The sequence below is a fragment of the Crocuta crocuta genome, unplaced genomic scaffold, assembly GCF_008692635.1.
Source record: "Crocuta crocuta isolate KB4526 unplaced genomic scaffold, BGI_CrCroc_1.0 scaffold152, whole genome shotgun sequence".
In the NCBI taxonomy this organism is placed as follows: domain Eukaryota; kingdom Metazoa; phylum Chordata; class Mammalia; order Carnivora; family Hyaenidae; genus Crocuta; species Crocuta crocuta.
In genome coordinates this window covers 3,987,883-4,007,193 of record NW_027528798.1, presented here as the reverse complement: position 1 = coordinate 4,007,193, position 19,311 = coordinate 3,987,883, and the positions used below count along the sequence as shown (strand labels likewise).

The 19,311-nt window shown below is 47.9% G+C and overlaps 1 protein-coding gene across 7 annotated transcripts; it reads right to left on the bottom strand.

The window, feature by feature from the left end:
* Positions 1 to 4,255: 4,255 nt before the first annotated feature.
* CES3 (carboxylesterase 3) lies at positions 4,256 to 17,214 on the bottom strand. 7 transcript variants are annotated; one of them, XM_077755530.1, is made up of 13 exons: positions 17,132 to 17,213; positions 15,881 to 16,085; positions 15,638 to 15,776; positions 15,349 to 15,482; positions 14,656 to 14,809; positions 14,448 to 14,552; positions 13,672 to 13,773; positions 13,179 to 13,316; positions 8,588 to 8,668; positions 7,378 to 7,525; positions 6,337 to 6,486; positions 6,107 to 6,185; positions 4,256 to 5,997 (listed from the first exon to the last, which is right to left on the bottom strand). In XM_077755530.1, exons 1-13 carry the CDS (start codon positions 17,211 to 17,213, stop codon positions 5,802 to 5,804), a joined length of 1,713 nt encoding a protein of 570 aa, XP_077611656.1. In that variant the 3' UTR covers positions 4,256 to 5,801. The 7 variants fall into 7 exon arrangements, with proteins under 7 accessions (XP_077611656.1, XP_077611658.1, XP_077611660.1 ...); XM_077755533.1 differs by having other exon boundaries at positions 5,907 to 5,997; positions 6,413 to 6,486; XM_077755532.1 differs by lacking the exon at positions 15,881 to 16,085 and having other exon boundaries at positions 17,132 to 17,210.
* Between the last annotated feature and the right edge of the window lie 2,097 nt (positions 17,215 to 19,311).

Below are 19,311 nucleotides of genomic sequence, written 5' to 3'. Positions count from 1 at the left end.
TGCCAAATGCCAGAGTTGGATGCTTAACTGACGAGCCACTCAGGTGCCCCAAACTCTCTTTTTTTCCCCCCAACCCTGCAAACTCTGTTTTTTAAGCCTTGAATGGCCACGGGGCCTGGGAAGTGCAGAAATGGTTCTCAGACCATTTTCTGTGGTCTAAAATTCTCATGTGCTGCTGTGGCTTGGGGACTTCCATGTCTACTGCATCGTGGGGTCTTGGTAAACACATCAAAGTTCCTTCCCTGTTACAAGCTTACTGTTGTTACAAGCTTACTTATTGTAGGTGTCTTCATGCTCTGGTAGCAGGCATGTTACTGACAGACTTTCCTAACATCGCTGAACAACATGGAGCAAGAAAGTTAAAACTGCCTTGTCTTTTGACCGAGAAATTTGTTCTGGGAGACCATCCAAAACACAAAAAATTGTTTATATGATGAGTGTTCTGTAACCTTGTTGATAGTAGTCTTACCCAACATGACCAGAAGGGATGGGTGAATAAGGGATGTTGCATCTACATTATATAATATATGCTACACAGTCAGGAATGACATGTTCTCTAAGACTCAGTAGCAGGAGATGGCTTAGTGTGGTGGTTCTGAGCCAGGCTGGGTTTGAATCCTAGCACTGCCCATCATGAGCTGTATGACCTTGGGAAAGTCACTTACCTTTTCTGAACCTCAGTTACTCCATCTGTAAAATCAGCATAATAACACTACTTAACTCATACAATTGCAATAAGGTTAAATGGGCTAAAACAGGGAAATTACTTAAAACAGGGGAAACCGAATATGTCAGCTATTGTCATCAGTACTTGGGAAAAGGCTGTAGTTTAATAACTTGGAAAGGGCAGAATTTGAAATTGTATATTGAATATGACCAGATTAGCCACAGAGCATAGACTCCAAAGCTGTCTAAAGAAACAGGAAGGATTAATGCCAAAATAGTGTCAGTGGTTGCTTCTGAGTTGCAGAGTCATTAACAATCTTGATTTTTTCTTTAATTTTTCTGTATTTTTTATGTTTTCTTTAATAACATTAGTGGAGAGTTCACCATCAGTGTGGGGTTCAAGAGAGCAGGGATGGGAGGACAGGGAAGGCAGAACCAAAGAAGTAGTGACTTCCAGAAGCTCTATCTGGTATGGACCATGTCCCTCTTTCTGGACCGTATTCACCTTCTTGTTACCTCCCTCTGCCAGACTCCCCTGTGGGCTACGTATGGTCACATCATTAGGAGTACGGAGCCCTGTTTGACGGAGATGACAGAGCCACTTGTTTCTTCTGCCTAGGACCTGACAAGATTAGTTTACCTGAAAGGTACCTGAATGCACTAAGCATGTGTCACTCAAAGCAAGGGCCACACTGGGGGAGGAGGACAAGGGAAGGGGGTGGTAGAGAAGGCAGACAGGACTGTGAATCTACCTGCTAGGCCTGAGGACCAGTCATATATAGTCTCCTCCACCCAGCTGTGCAGCAACTTGGCCAGTTCTATGTGGGCCTTAAGGTGCGGTCCTGCCAATAGCTGGTTCCACTCCTGCCATCTCTTCCTGAAGAGGAAACAACCTTTCAACTGGTCCCTATAGGGAGCAGTTGTGCCAGACCAGCTGCCTCAGGAAAGAGGCACTCCATGCAAAGTTCACATGGGGCAGGGGGGTTGATGAATGGGTAGCTGGGTCAGCCAGATGTCCTTGGTGCAACCTTATCTTAGGGTTAAGAATCTGTGATTCTGATATGTAGCACTAGGTGGCACCTGTCCTGAGTCACCCAGTTTCCTCTGTTTGTGGGGGAAGACTGAAGCCCCATCTGGTCCACTACTGGGCTTTTGAGATAAGTAGACATGTCTGACAAGTGGGTGGAGTGTTCTTTTTTTTTTTGTTAAGACCTTTTAAAATGTTTATTTACTTTAGAGAGAGGGAGAGAACGTGTGTACAAGCCGGGGATGAGCAGAAGAGGATCTGAAGCAGGCTCTGTGCTGACAGTGGAGACCCCAGTGTGGGGCTCACAAACCATGAGATCATGACCTGACCCAAAGTCAGACACTTAACTGACTGAGCCAGCCAGGTGCCCTAGGGGTGGAATGCTCTTAGAGGCCAGATCTCAGGTCCTGGAGAGAGGAGTCTCTTGGAACTGGCCTAGCAGTTGGGCCGGGGATGAAGTTAGGGGGCATGGTTCTGGACCCACCAGGGTTCTGACATGACATCCCGCCACAGGGGGCAGTAAAGGGTACCTGCAAAGATGGAGGGATCCTCTCACTGAGCTGAGATCCTATGCTCAAGCAGGTCAGCAGTGACCCTCACCAGGGTATATCAAAATGAGGGGAGTTACCCTTCTCTGTTCCAAACAGCGTTAAAGGTAGTCGTTACAGACCTAGGGAGAGTGTGTGTCTGTCAGGACGGCACCATTAAGGAACCTTCAGGACCTTCTGGCCAGCAAGGATTCATAGATGGCCAGCACTGAGGAAGCCTAGAGGCCAGGGCCAGGGGTGGGGGAAGCCAACACCAAGCCATGGATGGTAGATACAGATAGGACCCCCCCCAAAGGGGCTTGGCCAGTGTGCTTGGCCACTTCTGTATCCACAGGTGCTTCTTAAGAAAGCACAGCCTCAGCTTAGCTGTGGACTTGATAACTCCTGGGACACCTCCATGGCCTGGAGGCTCCCAAACAAAAGAAGTCCAAAACTTATACTCTAAAAACCACAAAACATTTTGTAACAAATTAAAATAGATGTAAACAAATGGGAAGATACTCCATGTTTGTGTGAAAGGACTTAATATTGTTAAGTTGGTAAAATCACAGTCCCCAAATTGGTCTGCAGATTCAGTGCCATCTCTATAAGAATCTCAGCTGACTTCTTGGTAGAAATTGACAAGTGGATTCTAAAATTTATATGGAAATGCAAGGGAATGGAATAGCCAAAACAATCATGAACAAGGATAAAGTAGGCAGACTCATAGTGTCCTGTTTCAAAACTTATTATGAACAAATGGCAATCAAGAGAGGGTGGTAGATGGGGCGCCTGGGTGGCTTAGTCGGTTAAGCATCCGACTTTCGCTTAGGTCATGATCTCACGGTTCGTGGGTTCGAGCCCCGCGTCGGGCTGTGTGCTGACTGCCAGCTCGGAGCCTGGAGCCTGTTTCAGTCTGTGTCTCCCTCTCTCTCTGACCCTCCCCTGCTCACGCTGTCTCTCTCTCTCTCCTAGAAATAAATAAAAAAAACATTTAAAAAAAAAAAAAAGAGAGGGTGGTAGATGTTGGAATAAGCCAAACATATAAATTAATGGAACAGAATTTAGAGTCCATAAATAGACCCATAGTATCTTTGCTTGGCTGATTTTCGACAAGTGTGCCAAGATCATTCAGTGGTGGGAAGAATGGTGTTTTCAGCAAATGGTATTAGATGACTGGATAGCCCCATGCAAAAGAGTAAAGAAAATGAAGGCAATCCACAGAATGGGAGAGGATATTTGCAAATCATATACAAGTAGCTGTTAAGGGACTTGCATTTGGAATATATAAAGGACTCTTACAACTTAACAAAAAGACAGCCCAATTAAAAAATGGGCAAAGGATACAAAGAGATATTTTTCCAAGGAATATATTTAAAAGGTTACGAGACATATGAAAAGATGTTCAACATCATTTGCCATCAGGGAAATGCAAATCAAACCAACATTAGATGCCACTTCACACCCACTAGGGTGGCTGGAAGAAAAAAGTCAGATAATGTTGCCCAGGATGTAGAGAAATCTAAATCCTCATAGACTTCTGGTCAGGATGTGAAATGGGACAGCTACTTTGGAAAACAGTCTGACAGTTCCTCGAATGACTAAACATAAGAGTTACCATATAACTTAGCAATTTTACTCCTCTGTGTATGTGTGTGTATGTATATATATATATATATATATATATATATATCTCCAAGAGAAATGAAAACATGTCCACACAAAATTTGTACACAAACATTTAGAGCAGTATCATTCATAATAGCTACAAGGTAGAAACAATCCAAATGTTCATCAGTTGATGAATGGGTAAACAAAATGTGGTATATCCATAAAATGGAATATTATTTGGCCAAAAGAAATGAAGTACTGATACTTGCTATGCCATGGCCGAACAGCTAAACATTGTGCTAAGTGAAAGAAACCGATCACAAAACTATGTATAATATGATTCCATTTATACGAAATGTCCAGAATAGGGAAACCAATAAAGACAGAAAGTAGATTAGATACGAAAAATCATTTAACTGTACCCTTTACTTTTTTAAGGTTTATTTATTTATTTTGATAGCTCAGAGCGAGAGTGCACACATGTCAGGGCTGGCCTATGTCTCTGTACCCCTACGGCCCTCTGTGTCCCTAGTGACACACTGTGATTGGGGCTCATATACTTGTCAGGCTCTCTACTGGCGTGTGGGGACGCACTTCCCTGGTGGAGAGGGGGGCGACAACAGAAGGCTTTCAATGCCATGTGAAGAACTTAGACTTGCCCTAAGGGTGACAGAGAATCACAGGGAGCTCTTGAGCAGGGGAGTGGCATCACTCAGTGTCCTTCTGGCTTTATGTCTCCACCCTACCCAAAATGGACTTTCCGGTACAGCACTGGTCCCAGTTGCAAGTGTTTTTCATGTAACCCTCGGCGGCCAGGAACTGAGTGTGATGGAGGAAGGGTGTAGGTGGGGTTAGACCTGTAGGATAAGATAGTGGGGGCAGGGAGAGTCCATGAGATAAGTATTAAAATACAGATGCTCCAAGGGAGTGCATCAAAAAAGAAAGGTTTGCCCCTGCCCAAATCCTCTGTACTCTCTTCACCTGCTGTAGCCTGTGTGGGTAGTCCTCTTCTTTTCTCTGTGACAACAGCCTGACTGATGCACTAGTCCAGACACCCTCCCCCAATCTCTTCTGCCATGTCCTGGTTAGGTGCTGTGGAAGCTGTGCTGAGCTCCCACAGAAGTTGGTCTCCCCAAGCTGGGAGGGCAGGGAGGAGCCTAGCCAGGGCATAAAGGATTGAAGCGCTAGGGCTGGGAAGCTGACACCTCAGAGGCTAAGAGTCAGGGCTTTGGCCCTGCTGGATTCTGCTCTGTCTTGTTCAGGGGAACAGGGCACAAGTGTGCGCGGCACAGAGAAAAGGATCTCTTTTTAGCCTGAGTTAGAGGCCTTTCGGGGCTAAGATCCATTCTGGGCTAGATCTTTTGAGGTCTCAGGATTTCCTCCTACCCCAGGACTGCCTTTGGAGTCCATTCACTCTTCTGGCCAAGGAGGACATCTGTGTAGGACTGAGCATAGTTTTGATGGCTGAAGAGCTTGGGTTCACATCCAGCAGCCACCATTCACATACTCTCTCAGTCTTTTACTTGCTCTTCAAACATCCCTGACTCCAGGTCCTCCTGATCCTTGTGTGGAAGACTCAGAGTGGGGTCAAGCTGATTTCTACTCTCAGAGAGGGTAAAGACAGAGATACAGACAGTGTTAGCCTGGAGTGGATTATGTTGTAATGGACATAGACTCGGGCCTAGAGAAGGGTTCTTGGAGGAGGGAGATTGAGGAAAGAGCTAGAATGTGCTATGAAGCAAGGGGGAAAGAAGAGGGAGGAGTTTGTACAGAGGCCCCTAAGGTGGGAAGCAGGTGACATTTCAACAGAGCACAATGCCAGTCACGGAGGGGCTGATTCCTTAAGGGACATATTGATACATCAGCTTGGTTTGAGTTAAATTTTCTTAGCAAGGGGTGAAAGAAGCTGCTTTGCTGGGACTCTGCCACCCCTAGGGTTAGCTCCCAGCCAAGAAGGCCCACTCTCTGCCTCAGAGATCCTCCTGGGCCTTCCTGCTCTTCTTCTTCTGCTGCCGCTGCTGGAAATTGGCAGAAAGTATCTCTGCCCAGAACTGCATTCGCGCTTCTCTTAGCTTCTGGCCAACTTGTAGTGTCGGGGTGATTTCCAGGTATTGCTCCAACTGGTTGAATGGAGGCCAAGGAGGCAGCTGTTCATCATTGGGGCTCCTGGGTGGGAAGAATGAATGAATGAAGGCAAAGGCCACCTGCTTTATCCCCTGGGGGAAGATCTGCTTGGTAGAGGCCCAAAGCCAGGTGTACCTGCTTGTTCACTCACCCTGTCCGGGCAAACTGGGCCCACTGGGCCATCATGGTGAGGCTCAGCTGCTTTTCCTCTTCTGTAGCTTCTGGAAAGGCTGGGGGAGGAACCGACCTGGATCAAGGTCAAGTGGGTCCTGGAGGGAACCCAAGGGTTCCCTGTGCTGACTGGAGATCTCTGTGCCTACAAGCCCCACCCTAGCCTATTGGAGCCTACAGCCCAGGGATCGCATGTCTATCTGTCCTCACCCAGCAGGGAGCTCTCATCCGTGAGGAAAGGACCCCCGAATACGAAGGCAATCTCAGCCCCATGGTCAGCCCTCACCCAGTCTGGCTTGATCTTCACAAAAGAACTGGGTCGATGCTGGAACTCATAGAAAAAGACAGGGGCTCCAGAATCTGTGGAGAGAGGGTGGCATCAGAGTTAGGTACCCTCAGCCTGATCAGGTCCTACCTCTGAGAGTAACACCAATAACACCAACCCCAGTAACAATTCTGATGATGACACCATAATTATCAGCAAACATTTACTGAGCACTTGCTGGGTTTTATGAGCCATTCCATGTGCTTAATGTGCAATCATTAATTTCATCCTCATAGCAACCTATGGGTTAGAGTCTATTATTGTCACCACTTTGCAAATGAGGAAACTGAGGCACAGAGGGGTTAGGTATCTTGCCTAAGGTCACAAAGATAGGAACTTGGTGCTATTCTAGGGCTGTGTCAGAGTCTAGCCACTAGGCTTGGAGGAAGCAAGACTTTTTTCCCAGGAGAGGTGCCGAACATGGGAAAAATCAATGAATGCCTGAGAATTGGGGATGGGCCCTGTTGGATGACCTTAGACAAGTCACTGCACCTTCTGAGAGCTTGTTTAGAGGTTCTAGCAGGGGACCATTGCTACTCATATACCCTTGACTGAAGAATGGCCTTCCTCTACCAGGGAAGGTTGTCCTTGACTGTGTGGCTTTGGGAGGGACACACATGGAGCGATGAGGGAGGAAGAGGACACCCGCCTATCCAGTCAGATCAGCTGAATCAATCCTGGCGATCAATGGGGTGACACATGTCACAGCCAGGTCGTCCTCAAATCCCCACTGCACATCTCTGAGCCTTGATTTTTTTTTTCCCCTGCAGAGTGACCTGCCAGAGTCACCTCTCATTATTGTTAATGCTGCATTTTAGAGAGGAAGCGGGGTGTAGGGGTAGCATCAGGGTGTGGTAATGCCTATGATAACCCAATTCCTGGGCCAAAATGGGAAGGGTAGAGCAGGTGAACAGGGATAGGCTCACCTCGAAGGCTTCTTAAGAAATTCAAGACAGGAAAGATAATGATGATGTCACCCATAATTTCCTGGAAGGCGTTGCGTATGGCTTCTGCGTTGAAACTGCTGCCTAGGTATTCATCTGTGATGGTGGGCATCACCTCGGGGGGCACATCCTGGGGCAAGAGGCCAGGCTCAGGCATGCTCAGTTCCCACAGCCCAGCAGACCCTCCAAAGAAGCCTCATACCCTCCAGCATGGCCTCTTCATATTCCAGGGCTCATGTGCCAGGGGCCAGCCCTTGCCTCCCTTGGGGGTTCTAGATAATGTCTAGGCAGAATAGGTCAGACCTGGAGTCAAATGTTAGCTCTGAAATTGGTGCTTGGTTATGTGATCTCAGATAGGTTGCTGAGCCTCCCAGAAAATCAGTTCCTGCCTGGCAGGGTTGTTTGGCAGACTACGTAAAGTTCCTAGCTACGGGTTCTGGTCTTGAGCTATTGCCCGGTTGAAGTTAACCAGGAAGTTGCTGAGAGAACAAATCATGGGGGCTCCACAGAGCCCCAGAACAGTGATGAGGTTGTATGAATGGAGAGGGCTCTGGGGTTCCAAAGAAGGGAGAGGGAAATGTGCATAGATTGAGCACCTTTCAATACTAGCTCCCTAGCAGACTTTTCAAATACAGCATCCAGTTCCTTGTATGGAAGGTTTATCCTCATTTACAGATGAAGAAATGGGCTCAAAGGGATTAGGCTAACTGAGGACAGGTAGCCAAGGCTGGGATTGGACTCCAGATCCAATTTGCTCCACATCTGACAGGATGATCCTAATAGCTGAAGCTGTGGGATTAGACAGAGCTGGCTCAAGCTTTGCCTCTGCCCTTAACTTATCATGAGACCTTGACCCCTCTATAAAATGGGGATAATGAAAGTATTTCACAGGGATGCAGTGAGGATTGAAGGAGATTATTGTCCTAGTGCTCAGCACAGCACAGTCTCTGGCATATAATATGGGCTCAGTAAGGGGCAGTCTATGATGAAAATGATGATGATGATCTTCCTCTGAGAACCACACTGACTCACGTCCAAGGGGATTTCTAGGTGGAACTAAAAGTCAGCAGTTGGACCAAGGGGTTTGGTGGTGTGTGGGTAGCTGTGAGGTTTGGAGGGCAGGAGGAAGAAGCTGCCCTACTATTCTGGATAGGATACCCACTGGACTACCACTTCCTCTCTTTTGACTCACCAGAATGGTCAAGAAGGGTCTCACTATTGCCAGCATATCCTCCAGGCTCATCTGATTCATCTTATCCAGGAGACCCAAGCCCTGTGGGGACATCAAGGTCCTCTCAGCACAGCCTGATCACTGCCCACCCCCTACTCCCAACCGTGAGCAAGCAAGCATTCACAGTTCTGTGAACAGAGCCAAGTGTGATGAAGCCCACAAGTCCATAGGCCTGAAAAGATAAACCTCAAATCAGGGAGGGAGGAAAGAGCGCCAAATACAACAGGCATGTGGGTCATAACAGTCCCAAAATGTGTTCAACATTTTCACAGAATAGCATCAAGACCCTCAAGTGCTTAGCAAGGCCTACAGGGAAAGTTAAAATGTTGTTTTTAAAGTGAAATGTTGGCTTTATATGTTACAATTTTAAAGGCACAGTCATTGGGTTCAAATCCCAGCTCTGCTACTTGCTAGATCCATGACCTGGACCCATTACTTAAACTCTCTGTATCTCAGTTTCTTAATCCATGAAAGAAGAATGGCAACAACCTGCCTCATAGGATTGTTATGAAGACTGGAGTAGTAACTATGAAGACCCTGGCATACAGTAAGCACTGTAAAGTGTTAGCTATTAAGGTTAGTTTCATGGCTATGGTGCTCTTTGTTAATCACTGTGAAAACAGGAACAGAAAACCCACAGATGTGCAAACACAAAGAGTGCATACCCACAGGGGAATGTTAAGCTGCACTAAACATTAAAGGACTAAACTAAAGAGGCTAAAGGAGCAAAGTTCTTAAAAATGATCATCTACAAGAACAATAGACAAAAATCAGTTGTGTTTCTATACATTGGCAATGAACAGCCTGAAGATGTTGTGAAGAAAACAATTTCACTTACAATAGCATCAAAAAACCCCACTAGGAATCAATTTCATTAACAAAGGGTGAGCCTTGTCCATTAAAAACTAGAGTAATTAGGGGCGCCTGGGTGGCTCAGTCAGTTAAGTGTCCAATTTCGGCTCGGGTCATGATCTCGCGGTTCGTGGGTTCGACCCCTGTGTCGGGCTCTGTGCTGACAGCCAGCTCAGAGCCTGGAGCCTGTTTCAGATTCTGTGTCTCCCTCTCTCTCTGACCCTCCCTTGCTCATGCTGTCTCTCTCTCAGAAATAAATAAAAAACATTAAATTTTTTTTTTAAAAACTACAGAAATTAAAGAGGACCTAAGTAAATGGAAAGACATCCTATGTTCATGGGTTGAAAGACTTCATCTTGTTAAGATGGCAATACTTCCTAAACTGGTCTATAGATTCAGTGTGATCCCTATCAAAATCTCAGCCACTTTTTTTTTTTTGCAGAAATTATTATTATTATTATTTTATTTATTTCTAAGAGAGAGAGAGACAGCGTGAGCAGGGGAGGGTCAGAGAGAGAGGGAGTCACAGACTGAAACAGGCTCCAGGCTCTGAGCTGGAAGTCAGTACAGAGCCCGACACAGGGCTCGAACCCACAAACCGCGAGATCATGACCTAAGCGAAAGTCGGACGCTTAACTGACTAAGCCACCCAGGCGCCCCTTTTTTGCAGAAATTATTAAGCTAATCAGAATTCATATGGAAATGTAAGGTACCCAGGATGACCAGAACAATTGTTAGGGGTGGGTTTGTATCTCCACAAAAAGATATGCACAGTTACAACCCCCAGTACTTCAGAATGTGACCTTATTTAAAGACAGGGCCTTTAGAGAGGTGGTCAAGATGATTATAAAGGTAATTATTAGAGTGGGCCCTAGTCCAATATGACTAGTGTCCTTATGAAAAGGAGCAATTCGGACACAGAGACATGGCACAGAGGGATGACAATGTGAAGACAGAGGGAGAATGCCATGGAATGCCTGATGCAACCTAAAAATAATACAGAGGCATGGACTCACAGTACTCAGAAGGAACCAAACCTGCCAACACCTCGATTTCAGACATCAAGCCTCTAAAATGGTGAGACAATTAATTTCTGTTGTTTAAGCCACCCTGACTGTGGTCCCTAGCAAAGTAATGCAGCAATCTTGAAGAACAAAGAAGAACAAAGTCAGAGGATTCACGCTTCCCCATTTCAAAACTCACTACGAAACTAAAGTAATCAGTATGGTGTGGTACTGGCATAAGGACAGACATATAATTAATCAAATAGAATGGAGAGTCCAGAAATAAACCCTTATGTTTGTGGCCAATGATTTTCAGTAAGGGTGTCAAGACAGTTCAGTAAGAAAAAAAAAGGTTTTTTCAACAACTGATTCAGGAACAGCTGGGTAACCACATGCAACAGAATCTGTCACTCACACCATATACAAAATTTTAACTTCAAATGAATCATAAACCTAAACATAAGAGCTAAAATTATAAAATTCTTTGAGAAAACTTAGAGGTAAATCTGATAAAGCAATCAATTCTTAGATATTACTCCAATAGGACAAGCAATAAAAGAGAAAATAAATTGTACTTCATAAAAATTTAAGTTATTTGTGTTGGAAAGAATACTATAACAAAATGAAAAGACAACCCACAGCATGGGAAACAAGATTTACAAATCATCTATCTGACAGGGACTTGCATCTAGAGTATATGAGAAACTCTTACAACTCCACAATAAAAAGACAATCCACTTTAAAAATGGGCAAAAGATTTTAATAGACATTTTTCCAAAGAAGATGTAAAAATGGCCAATCATCACATAAAAAGATGCTCAACAGGATAAGTCATTAGGGAAATGCAGATCAAAACCACAGCGAGATTACCATTTCACACCCACTAGGATGACTCTAATCAAAATGAGAGCTAATAAGTGTTGTTGAGGATGTGAAGTAACTGAAATCCTCATACATTGCTGGGGGGGATGTGAAATGGTACAGCCACTTTGGAAAACAGGCAGTTCCTCAAATGATTAAATAGAGTTATTATAGGACCCAGCAATTCCACTCCTAGGTGTATAACAAGAGAAATTAAAACACATACTTGCATAAAACCTTGTACATGAATGTCCATAGTAGGATTATCCATAATAGCCAAAAAGGTAAAAATGGCCCAAATGCCTATCAACTGATGAATGGATAAACAAAACGTTCTGTAGCCACACAAGGGTCTATTTAGTCATAAAAAAGAATGAATACTGATATGAGCTATAAGATGGATGAAACTTGAAAACATCGTATTAGGTCAAAGAGGTCGGATACAAAAACTACATATTGTAGGATTCTATTTATTTGAAATGTATAGAATAGGCAAATTCACAGATTTGACAGAGAGCACATTCGTGGCTGCCAGGCCCTGGGGAGGGTGGGATGCAAAGTGACTGCAAATAGGTAGGGGCTGAATTTTAAGGTGATGCAAATGTTCTGAAATAAGATAGTGGTGATGGTCTCAAGACTTTGTGGATATACTAAAGTACTGCAAAGTACTCGGCCAGTGGCAATAAGTAAGAGGTGGAGAGTTCTCCACAAAGGGTATGGATTACTTTCCACGGTTAAAGCTTACACCATGGACGTTTAGTAACCATCTGGTTGGCTGAAAAATCTACAGTTGTGCCCACATGGATAACAAGGAGAGTGAAGATAATTTCTGCATCAGCAAGGAGGTGAATAGCCCCCTGAGCCACCCAGTTACTGAGACACATCTTGCCTACAAAGTCCCAGGTACAGCATTCTGCTCCAGGCAGGCTTGTCCAGGTCTTGGGACAAGACCAGCCAGGTTGATCTTTCTCACTCTTCCACTCATGGCTCTAAGTAGACAGTGTGGGGCCAAGGCCACCTACCAGAGTCCAGGGTACCGTTTCCCCTTTACAGTCATCAGCCATTACACACACGTGCACACACACACATACACACGTCTGGCCTGGAAACTTCTATAGGCTTTGTCCTTGAGTGTCAAGATTGCATGAGCCTGTCATCCAGCAAACACCCAAATGTCCCCCTCCTGGGGATCAATTCCAAAGGAATAAATCAAAGGACAAAAGCTGTGGACTAAAAATGTTCACCACCCTCTTAGCTTCAGTTGTAAAACTAGAAAGTGCCTAAGTGCAGAAATTAAGGACTATTATGATTCCTTTATGGAAGGTTTTGCAGTCATTAAAGTTAATCACTGGGAAGATGGGTAGAAGAAGAGTGTTAGGAAAGATGCTTGGAATGAAAGTATGATGTTAACACTCTGTGTGGGGAGTCCCATATATCTGGAAGGCACTGGGGGACTGGAAGGCACTTGGGCTATGCACTGGCTTGTTGTTGTCTGAAACCTGAAAGTCTCAGGTAATTAGTCTCTCAGACACAGAGTCATATTAACCAGTCTCATAGACCTTGATGTGTAAAGCAGACCCCAAGGCAAGAGTATGCTGTGAATCAGTACTGCCCAGAAGGCTACTTTGTGCAAAAGTTGGTTCCCAGGAAGAAAACATTTGCTTTGGGAAAATTAATCTGCATAACCTTAAGCAAGTCCCTTAAACCTCTCTGAGCTTTACTTTCTCACCTATCAAATGGGAGTGTCACGTCATAGGCTGCGGTGACTACGTTGGGGTAGAAGAGGATTGACTGGGACAGGGCCTTGAAGGACACAACAGCCAGAGGACACTCACCCTGGGGATGAGCCAGCCAAACTCATGATTGTTGACACCCAGGAGGAAGGGCACCGGGTGGAACTTCCTCTCCCTCAAGAGCTCCCTGGGGCTCTTGGGAAAGAAAGCGCCATCGATGGTGTAGGCAGCTGTAGTGTTCTGCAGGAGAAAGCAAGGCAGGGGTCTTCCCAGTCAGGCCCATGCCTTAAAAGATGGCATCCCAGGGTTCACCTGGCTGCATTCCTGGGTGGCTGAGCCTTACAGGGGATAGAGGTCACCAGGGTTAGAGGACCCAGGGGAAATAGGGAGGCCTCTTCCCTAGAAGACAGGGCCTGCCCTCGGGGCAGGGGTGGTTCTGCATTCATGGCCCCAGGCCAGGTCCGGCCCTCAGCCCTTTCCCATCAGTGGTGGCTGCCCCAAGCCTCACCCCAGACTGCTGATTGCCTCTCTGCTCTCACAGGAACTGGACAGGACCCCTCTGTGCCATTGCCTGTCCCCCAAGAGGTAGGCATACCAACTTCATGTTAAGGATCTGCTCCTTGTTTGGCTTCTCCCGAAGGCACTGCAACATCTCAGCCGAGGAGGTAGAGCTGCAGCCCACGGAGTCCACAAAGCTCTGGGGACAGATAAGAATCTTGCCTCTCCCTCACTCCTCACCCCTCACCTTCCAGCCCTCTGCCTCCCATAGAGAAGAGGTACATCCATAGGGAAGATGGGACAGTGATGTCAGAGATGGGAACTTGGGATTGACCAGAGAACTTCCACCAACCCACCAGCTTGGGTGGTTCCCAGGCACCTTGTGTGTCCCCCATTACATAATAGTGTCATTATTTTTTTTTTAATTTTTTTTTTCATAATAGTGTCATTATTTGTGTGGGTAGCCGAGTCCCCTTTACCACTCTGAGAACAGTGTCATTAACTAGTTAATTATATTCCCAGACCAAGAGGGCTCAGGAAAGTTTTGCCAGAGTGAATATGGAAATGAGATAGGGTTCAGAGAGACTGGTTCACATGGCCAGTGTGGCAGGAAGGGGATGACAGTGGGTGCTGAGGCCTGAGCAGGGTTTGGGAGTCAGTGCAAAGTGAGGCTGGAGGTACGGGTTCCCGAATCGTTTTGTGCCCTGGTGGCATTGGTGGTTTTCTCTGAGATTCCATAGGCCGTATGCTTCTTGCATCTCTGTTAACAAGGGGCTCCCTGCCAGTGACACTCACTCTGGGACATCAGGACAAGCACAGGGGTGGGGGGTGTGGTAGGTACATTTCGGGTAAGAGGACGAAAGACAGGCAGACCTGAGCCAGGAGCCTTGGGTCAGAAGCCTGTAACCCGGGAATGGTGATGACTCCGCTCTGTGCTATGGCTCTGTGGAATAGCCCTGCAGCCAGCGGGGACAGGACCTGGAAGCAGTGTAGAGGACAGACGGCTGTCAGATGAGAGCAGAAGAGCTGGGAGGTCTGGGACCGTAGGAGATACTGTTGCTAGCCCCCTGGGGTGACTCACCAGGGCAGAGACGATGCTGGCACCGGCAGAATTGCCAAAGATGGTGACAGAGTTGAAGTCACCTCCAAAGGGGGAGATGTTCCCCTGCACCCAGTGCAGAGCAGCCACCACATCTAGGAAGCCCCAGTTGCCAGGTGCGTGCTCATCTCCAGTGCTGGAGGCGGGGCACAGTGGGGCAGTGGTTAGTGCAGGCTGGCTCCCCTCACAGACGGTCCTCAGACCTTGCAGGTTGGCCCTGAAGCAGCCACCAGGACAGCAGACCCTTCCCCGTTTCCCAAGTCTGGCCTGGCTATGAGGCATGCTTCCTAGCCACATGCCCAGCACATGGTATGGGTGGGTCCAGTTGGGCAGCTGGCCAGGGCTGGTTCTCAAGTGCCTGCCAGAGCTTGTTTCTCCTTGCCTCCAGTGCTTGCTGGGATCCTAGCCCCAGACCAGGAGCCAACACTTTCAGTCCAAAGGACCAAGTTCTCTGTATAATTCTGGCTCTGGTCGAGCCCTTCTTCAGGGTGGAGCAATGGGGAGCCTCCTTCCCTACCCCAGATGGCATGGGGGAGGGGCCCTTGGTCTCCAGCCACTCTGCTTGCCTGAGAAATCTGCATTCAATCTCTGGACCTCCACCCTAGTTCCCCAACTCCCCTCACAAGCTCCTCTCCCCAGTGCCAGCAGCGCCCTCCACCAAGCCGGTCACCTTACCTGAGGAAGCCAAGGAGCCCCAGGCGGTACTGGATCATGACCACGACCACATCTCCATAGGCAGCCAGGGCGGACCCGTCTTGAGAGGTGGCAGCACCGCTCACCAGAGTGCCCCCATGGATCCATACCATGACCTGCAGAGAAGCCATGGGGTAGTGACCCCCAGCTCCTGGGACATCAACCTGGGGCATTCCTGGGAATCCCGCCTCAGGCAGTACGGGAACAGGGCTGGAGAGAGGATGGGCAGGGTGGAACTGGATGGGCAAACAGGGCCCCCTGGGCTGCACACCGGCCGCCTGGCCCCCGCAGTGGCCTCAGCTGGGCTGTAGATGTTGAGGATCAGGCAGTCCTCTGAAAGAGGGAAGTGCTGGAGCTTTCCATTCAACACAAATCTGCTGTTGTCCATTCTCTCCAGATCCTGCAGGCACCTGTGGCCAAGGATGAACCCAAGGGCCAGTGGGTCAGCCCACCAGCCCTGACATCGAGACCCTGGCAACCTGCCTGCTTGCCCGCCTCCACCGTGGCTACTCACATGGCAGGGGCCGTGCTGGCATCCCGCACACCGTCCCAGGACTGCGCTGGGCGCGGGGCTGAGAATCGGCCAGGCCCCACAGGTGCCTCGGCGAACGGGATGCCCAGGAAGACATTCACAAGGCGGTCTGTGCCCTTCACGCCCACCTGCCGGCCTCGCACACGGCCCAGGGAGGTGTCCACTTCAGGCTGAGTGACCTCAGTCCCTGAGAGCAGGACAGAGGGCCATGGAGTGGCAAGTGAATTCACTAAACACTGGCTCTCTGAGCACCGACTCTATGAGCCCTGTTTTGAGGTCTTTGAACACAACGCTCGGACTAACCTTCCCAGTAAGCCCATGAGATGGGCCCTATGATTACCTCCCACTTTCTCCTCCTGCCTTGGCATGGCTACCATTTTCCTCTAGGCCAGACCAGTCCCCTGAGGGAGGCTCTCTCAAGACCCACAGACCCGCTGTGGGGCTTTGCTTGGGCTAGCCATTCACCCTCAGATTCCTCATCTGCTAAATTAAGTGCAATAACCATGTCTGTTCATTTTCTTTATTTTGAGGTTTTGACAGAGGGGAGTCTTGCAGACTCTGGATGGACTGTGGGCTCCAGGGCTAGCCAATTCCTAGAGGTAACAGTGAGTAAACAACTCATTGAGAGGTGTACCTTTCCGAGGCAAACCAACCAATCCAGAGCCCAGGCCCCCAGCCACCTACAGTGAGGACTTCTCAGACTCTCCACCACTAACTGCCCTAATCACCCGAGGGCCAGGTACCACACAGCTAGGAACAGCCCTATGCCTTAGAGCCCACTGAAAATCTTCAAATGAGCCAATTTGAAGCCTTGCCTGTTCTTTCTCTGGGAAACAACAAAGGCTCTTGCCCACAGAGCCTCCTGACAGACCCCATGCTTCCCTGCATGCCTCTTGTTTCTAGGAACTGTGAGTAAGCCTCTTCTCATGACAGTGACTTCTGTGTCTATCTTAGTGATTACATGAATCCTGGGTGCCCTTAAAACATAAGGACAATCATGTTCTCTGGAGATCACACACACACACACACACACACACACACACACACACACACGACAGCAAGGACAGAACTCCTGCCTGGGAAGCTGTACAACCCCTGGCATTCTTGGAACTGAGGGCTCCTTCTCAGAGGCTGCCCAGCCCTCCCTGCCCCTACCTCGCTCTTGCCCTCTACTCTAGTCTTCCCATTAACCCTGAGGCTCCCAGCTCTGCAGGCCCTGCTGGTATGTCTTACCAGTGGCTGTAGCAGGGAATGCCAGGAGCAGACAGGCCACCCAGCCCAGGACCTTGGACCCAGTTCTTACCACTGTCCCCATGCCCCTCACAACTGACTGTGGACAGAAGCTGTGCAATGTATAATAAAGCCCCTGTTGTTTGGTACAACCAATCTCTAAAGGGCTGTGTTATAAATACCTCAGTGGACTGCCTCCTCTGGCTGGTGGCCAGCCCTAACATGCAATGCTTAGTGCCTAGGCGGGGGGAGGCGGGCTCAGAGAGTGCCCTGCAGGGCTGTGGATGATGTGACAATCCCAGGGAAGGGAAAGAGCTGGGGCTGTGGAGCTCTGCAGCCCTGCGTTCAAATACCAGCTCTCCTGACTCAGTGAACCCAGTATACCCAGGGTATATTTTGGGGGTGACTTTCTCATGTGGGCCTACTCTCTTGAGGCTCCTCAAGTGACAGGGCAGAAACGGAGCACTGCCCTCAAGAGGCCCTTGGGCTCCTGGGCAGGTGGAGTTGAGTTATGTAGGTAGAGCTAATGGAGGAAGAGGAGCAGGAAGATTCTTATTCACAACTGCTATCCTATTCCATATCCCTGGAAGATGTGATTTAAGAGCCAGATCTCCTGCGTTCAAATCCCGGCTCTGCCAGGTGCTGACTCTGGGTCTAATTTCATTATCCATAAAAGAGTGCTGATAATAGGAACCATCTCACAGGGTTGAAGTGAGGTTACATGTGTGAAAACACAAGGCACAGAACCAGAGCCAGTGGAAGCCTGTTCTTTTTTTTTTTTTCTTAAATATATATATATTTTTTTTATTTCTAGGCGAGAGAGAGAGACAGCGTGAGCAGGGGAGGGTCAGAGAGAGAGGGAGTCACAGACTGAAACAGGCTCCAGGCTCTGAGCTGGCAGTCAGCACAGAGCCCGACGCGGGGCTCGAACCCACGAACCGCGAGATCATGACCCAAGCGAAAGTCGGACGCTTAACCGACTAAGCCACCCAGGCGCCCCATTGTGGAAGCCTGTTCTTGCCTCAGGGCAGGGGTCTGTCAGGGTGTCTGTCTCTCTGGGACAGCCCCTCTCCTACATAAGGGCAGGACTCTCCTCTGGGCCTGAGTGTCAGAAGCATGGCTGGCTGGGGGGTTGGGATGGTGGGGAGTGTGAGGCACTGGCAAATATTTACTAATTCAAACAGAAATACTGGCTCAGTGAGGAATGGGGCGAGGGTCATGTCTAGAGATGCCAGATTCTGTCCTGGGGTTCCAGCTAGCATTCAGAGCTGGAGAGTCCTAGGATCCAACTTCCCTCTATGAAAAATAACCAGTGCACCTTCCTGGATTGTCTTTGGCAACCTCCCAGGTGGAGGCTGTCCCTCCCTCTGAACCTTGATCCATAGGTACATGCAGGAGAGAGAGAGCAAGGAGGGGAGAGAGACAAAGACAGAGACAGGGACAAGAGATAGAGAAAGACACGGAAACAGGGAACCAACCACAGTAAGATACCACTATGCACCTGCTAAAATTAATCAAATGTACAAGACTGATAAGACCAACTGTTGCCAGGGCTATGGAGCAATGAGAACTCTCATTGATGGCTGGTGGGGTACAAAAATGGGATAGTCACTTTAGAAGACAGTTTAGCATTTTCTTTAAAAATTAAACATGTACTTGCCATATAACCCAGCAATTCTACTCTCGGCTATTTACCCCAAAGAAATGAAAACATATGTCCACACAAAGACTTGTTTGAAAATGGTCACAGGAACTTTATTAAAACTAGCAAAAGAAAAGAAATCACTGAAATGCCTATCAATAGAAAGAAATTCTGTGGTTGTGTGGGGCTAGGGTCAGGACAGGGATTGACTGCAAAGGAGCACGAAGGGACTCTTAGGAGCAATAGAAGCATTCTAAGACTTGATGGGATGGTGGTTGTATGTCTCATATATTTAGCCAAATTTGTGAAACGGTACACCTGAAGTGGGTGAATTTAGTTGTGTGTAAATTATTCCACAATAAAGCTGTTAAAAAATAAGATGATTAAAAAACTAGTACTGGGGGGCGCCTGGGTGGCTCAGTCGGTTAAGTGTCCGACTTCGCCTCAGGTCATGATCTCACGGTTCGGTTTGTGTTTGAGGTTTCAAGCGCCGTGTCGGGCTCTGTGCTGACAGCTAGCTCAGAGCCTGGAGCCTGTTTCA

Excerpts from the sequence above, each read along its gene's own strand:
- CES3 (XM_077755530.1), bottom strand. The coding sequence starts at position 17,213 with ATGGGGACAGTGGTAAGAACTGGGTCCAAGGTCCTGGGCTGGGTGGCC. Across the intron at positions 16,086-17,131 it reads ATTCCCTGCTACAGCCACTG|GGACTGAGGTCACTCAGCCT; the intron begins GTAAGACATACC and ends TCCTGCTCTCAG. Across the intron at positions 8,669-13,178 it reads TTGGCTGGCTCATCCCCAGG|GGCTTGGGTCTCCTGGATAA; the intron begins GTGAGTGTCCTC and ends ATGTCCCCACAG.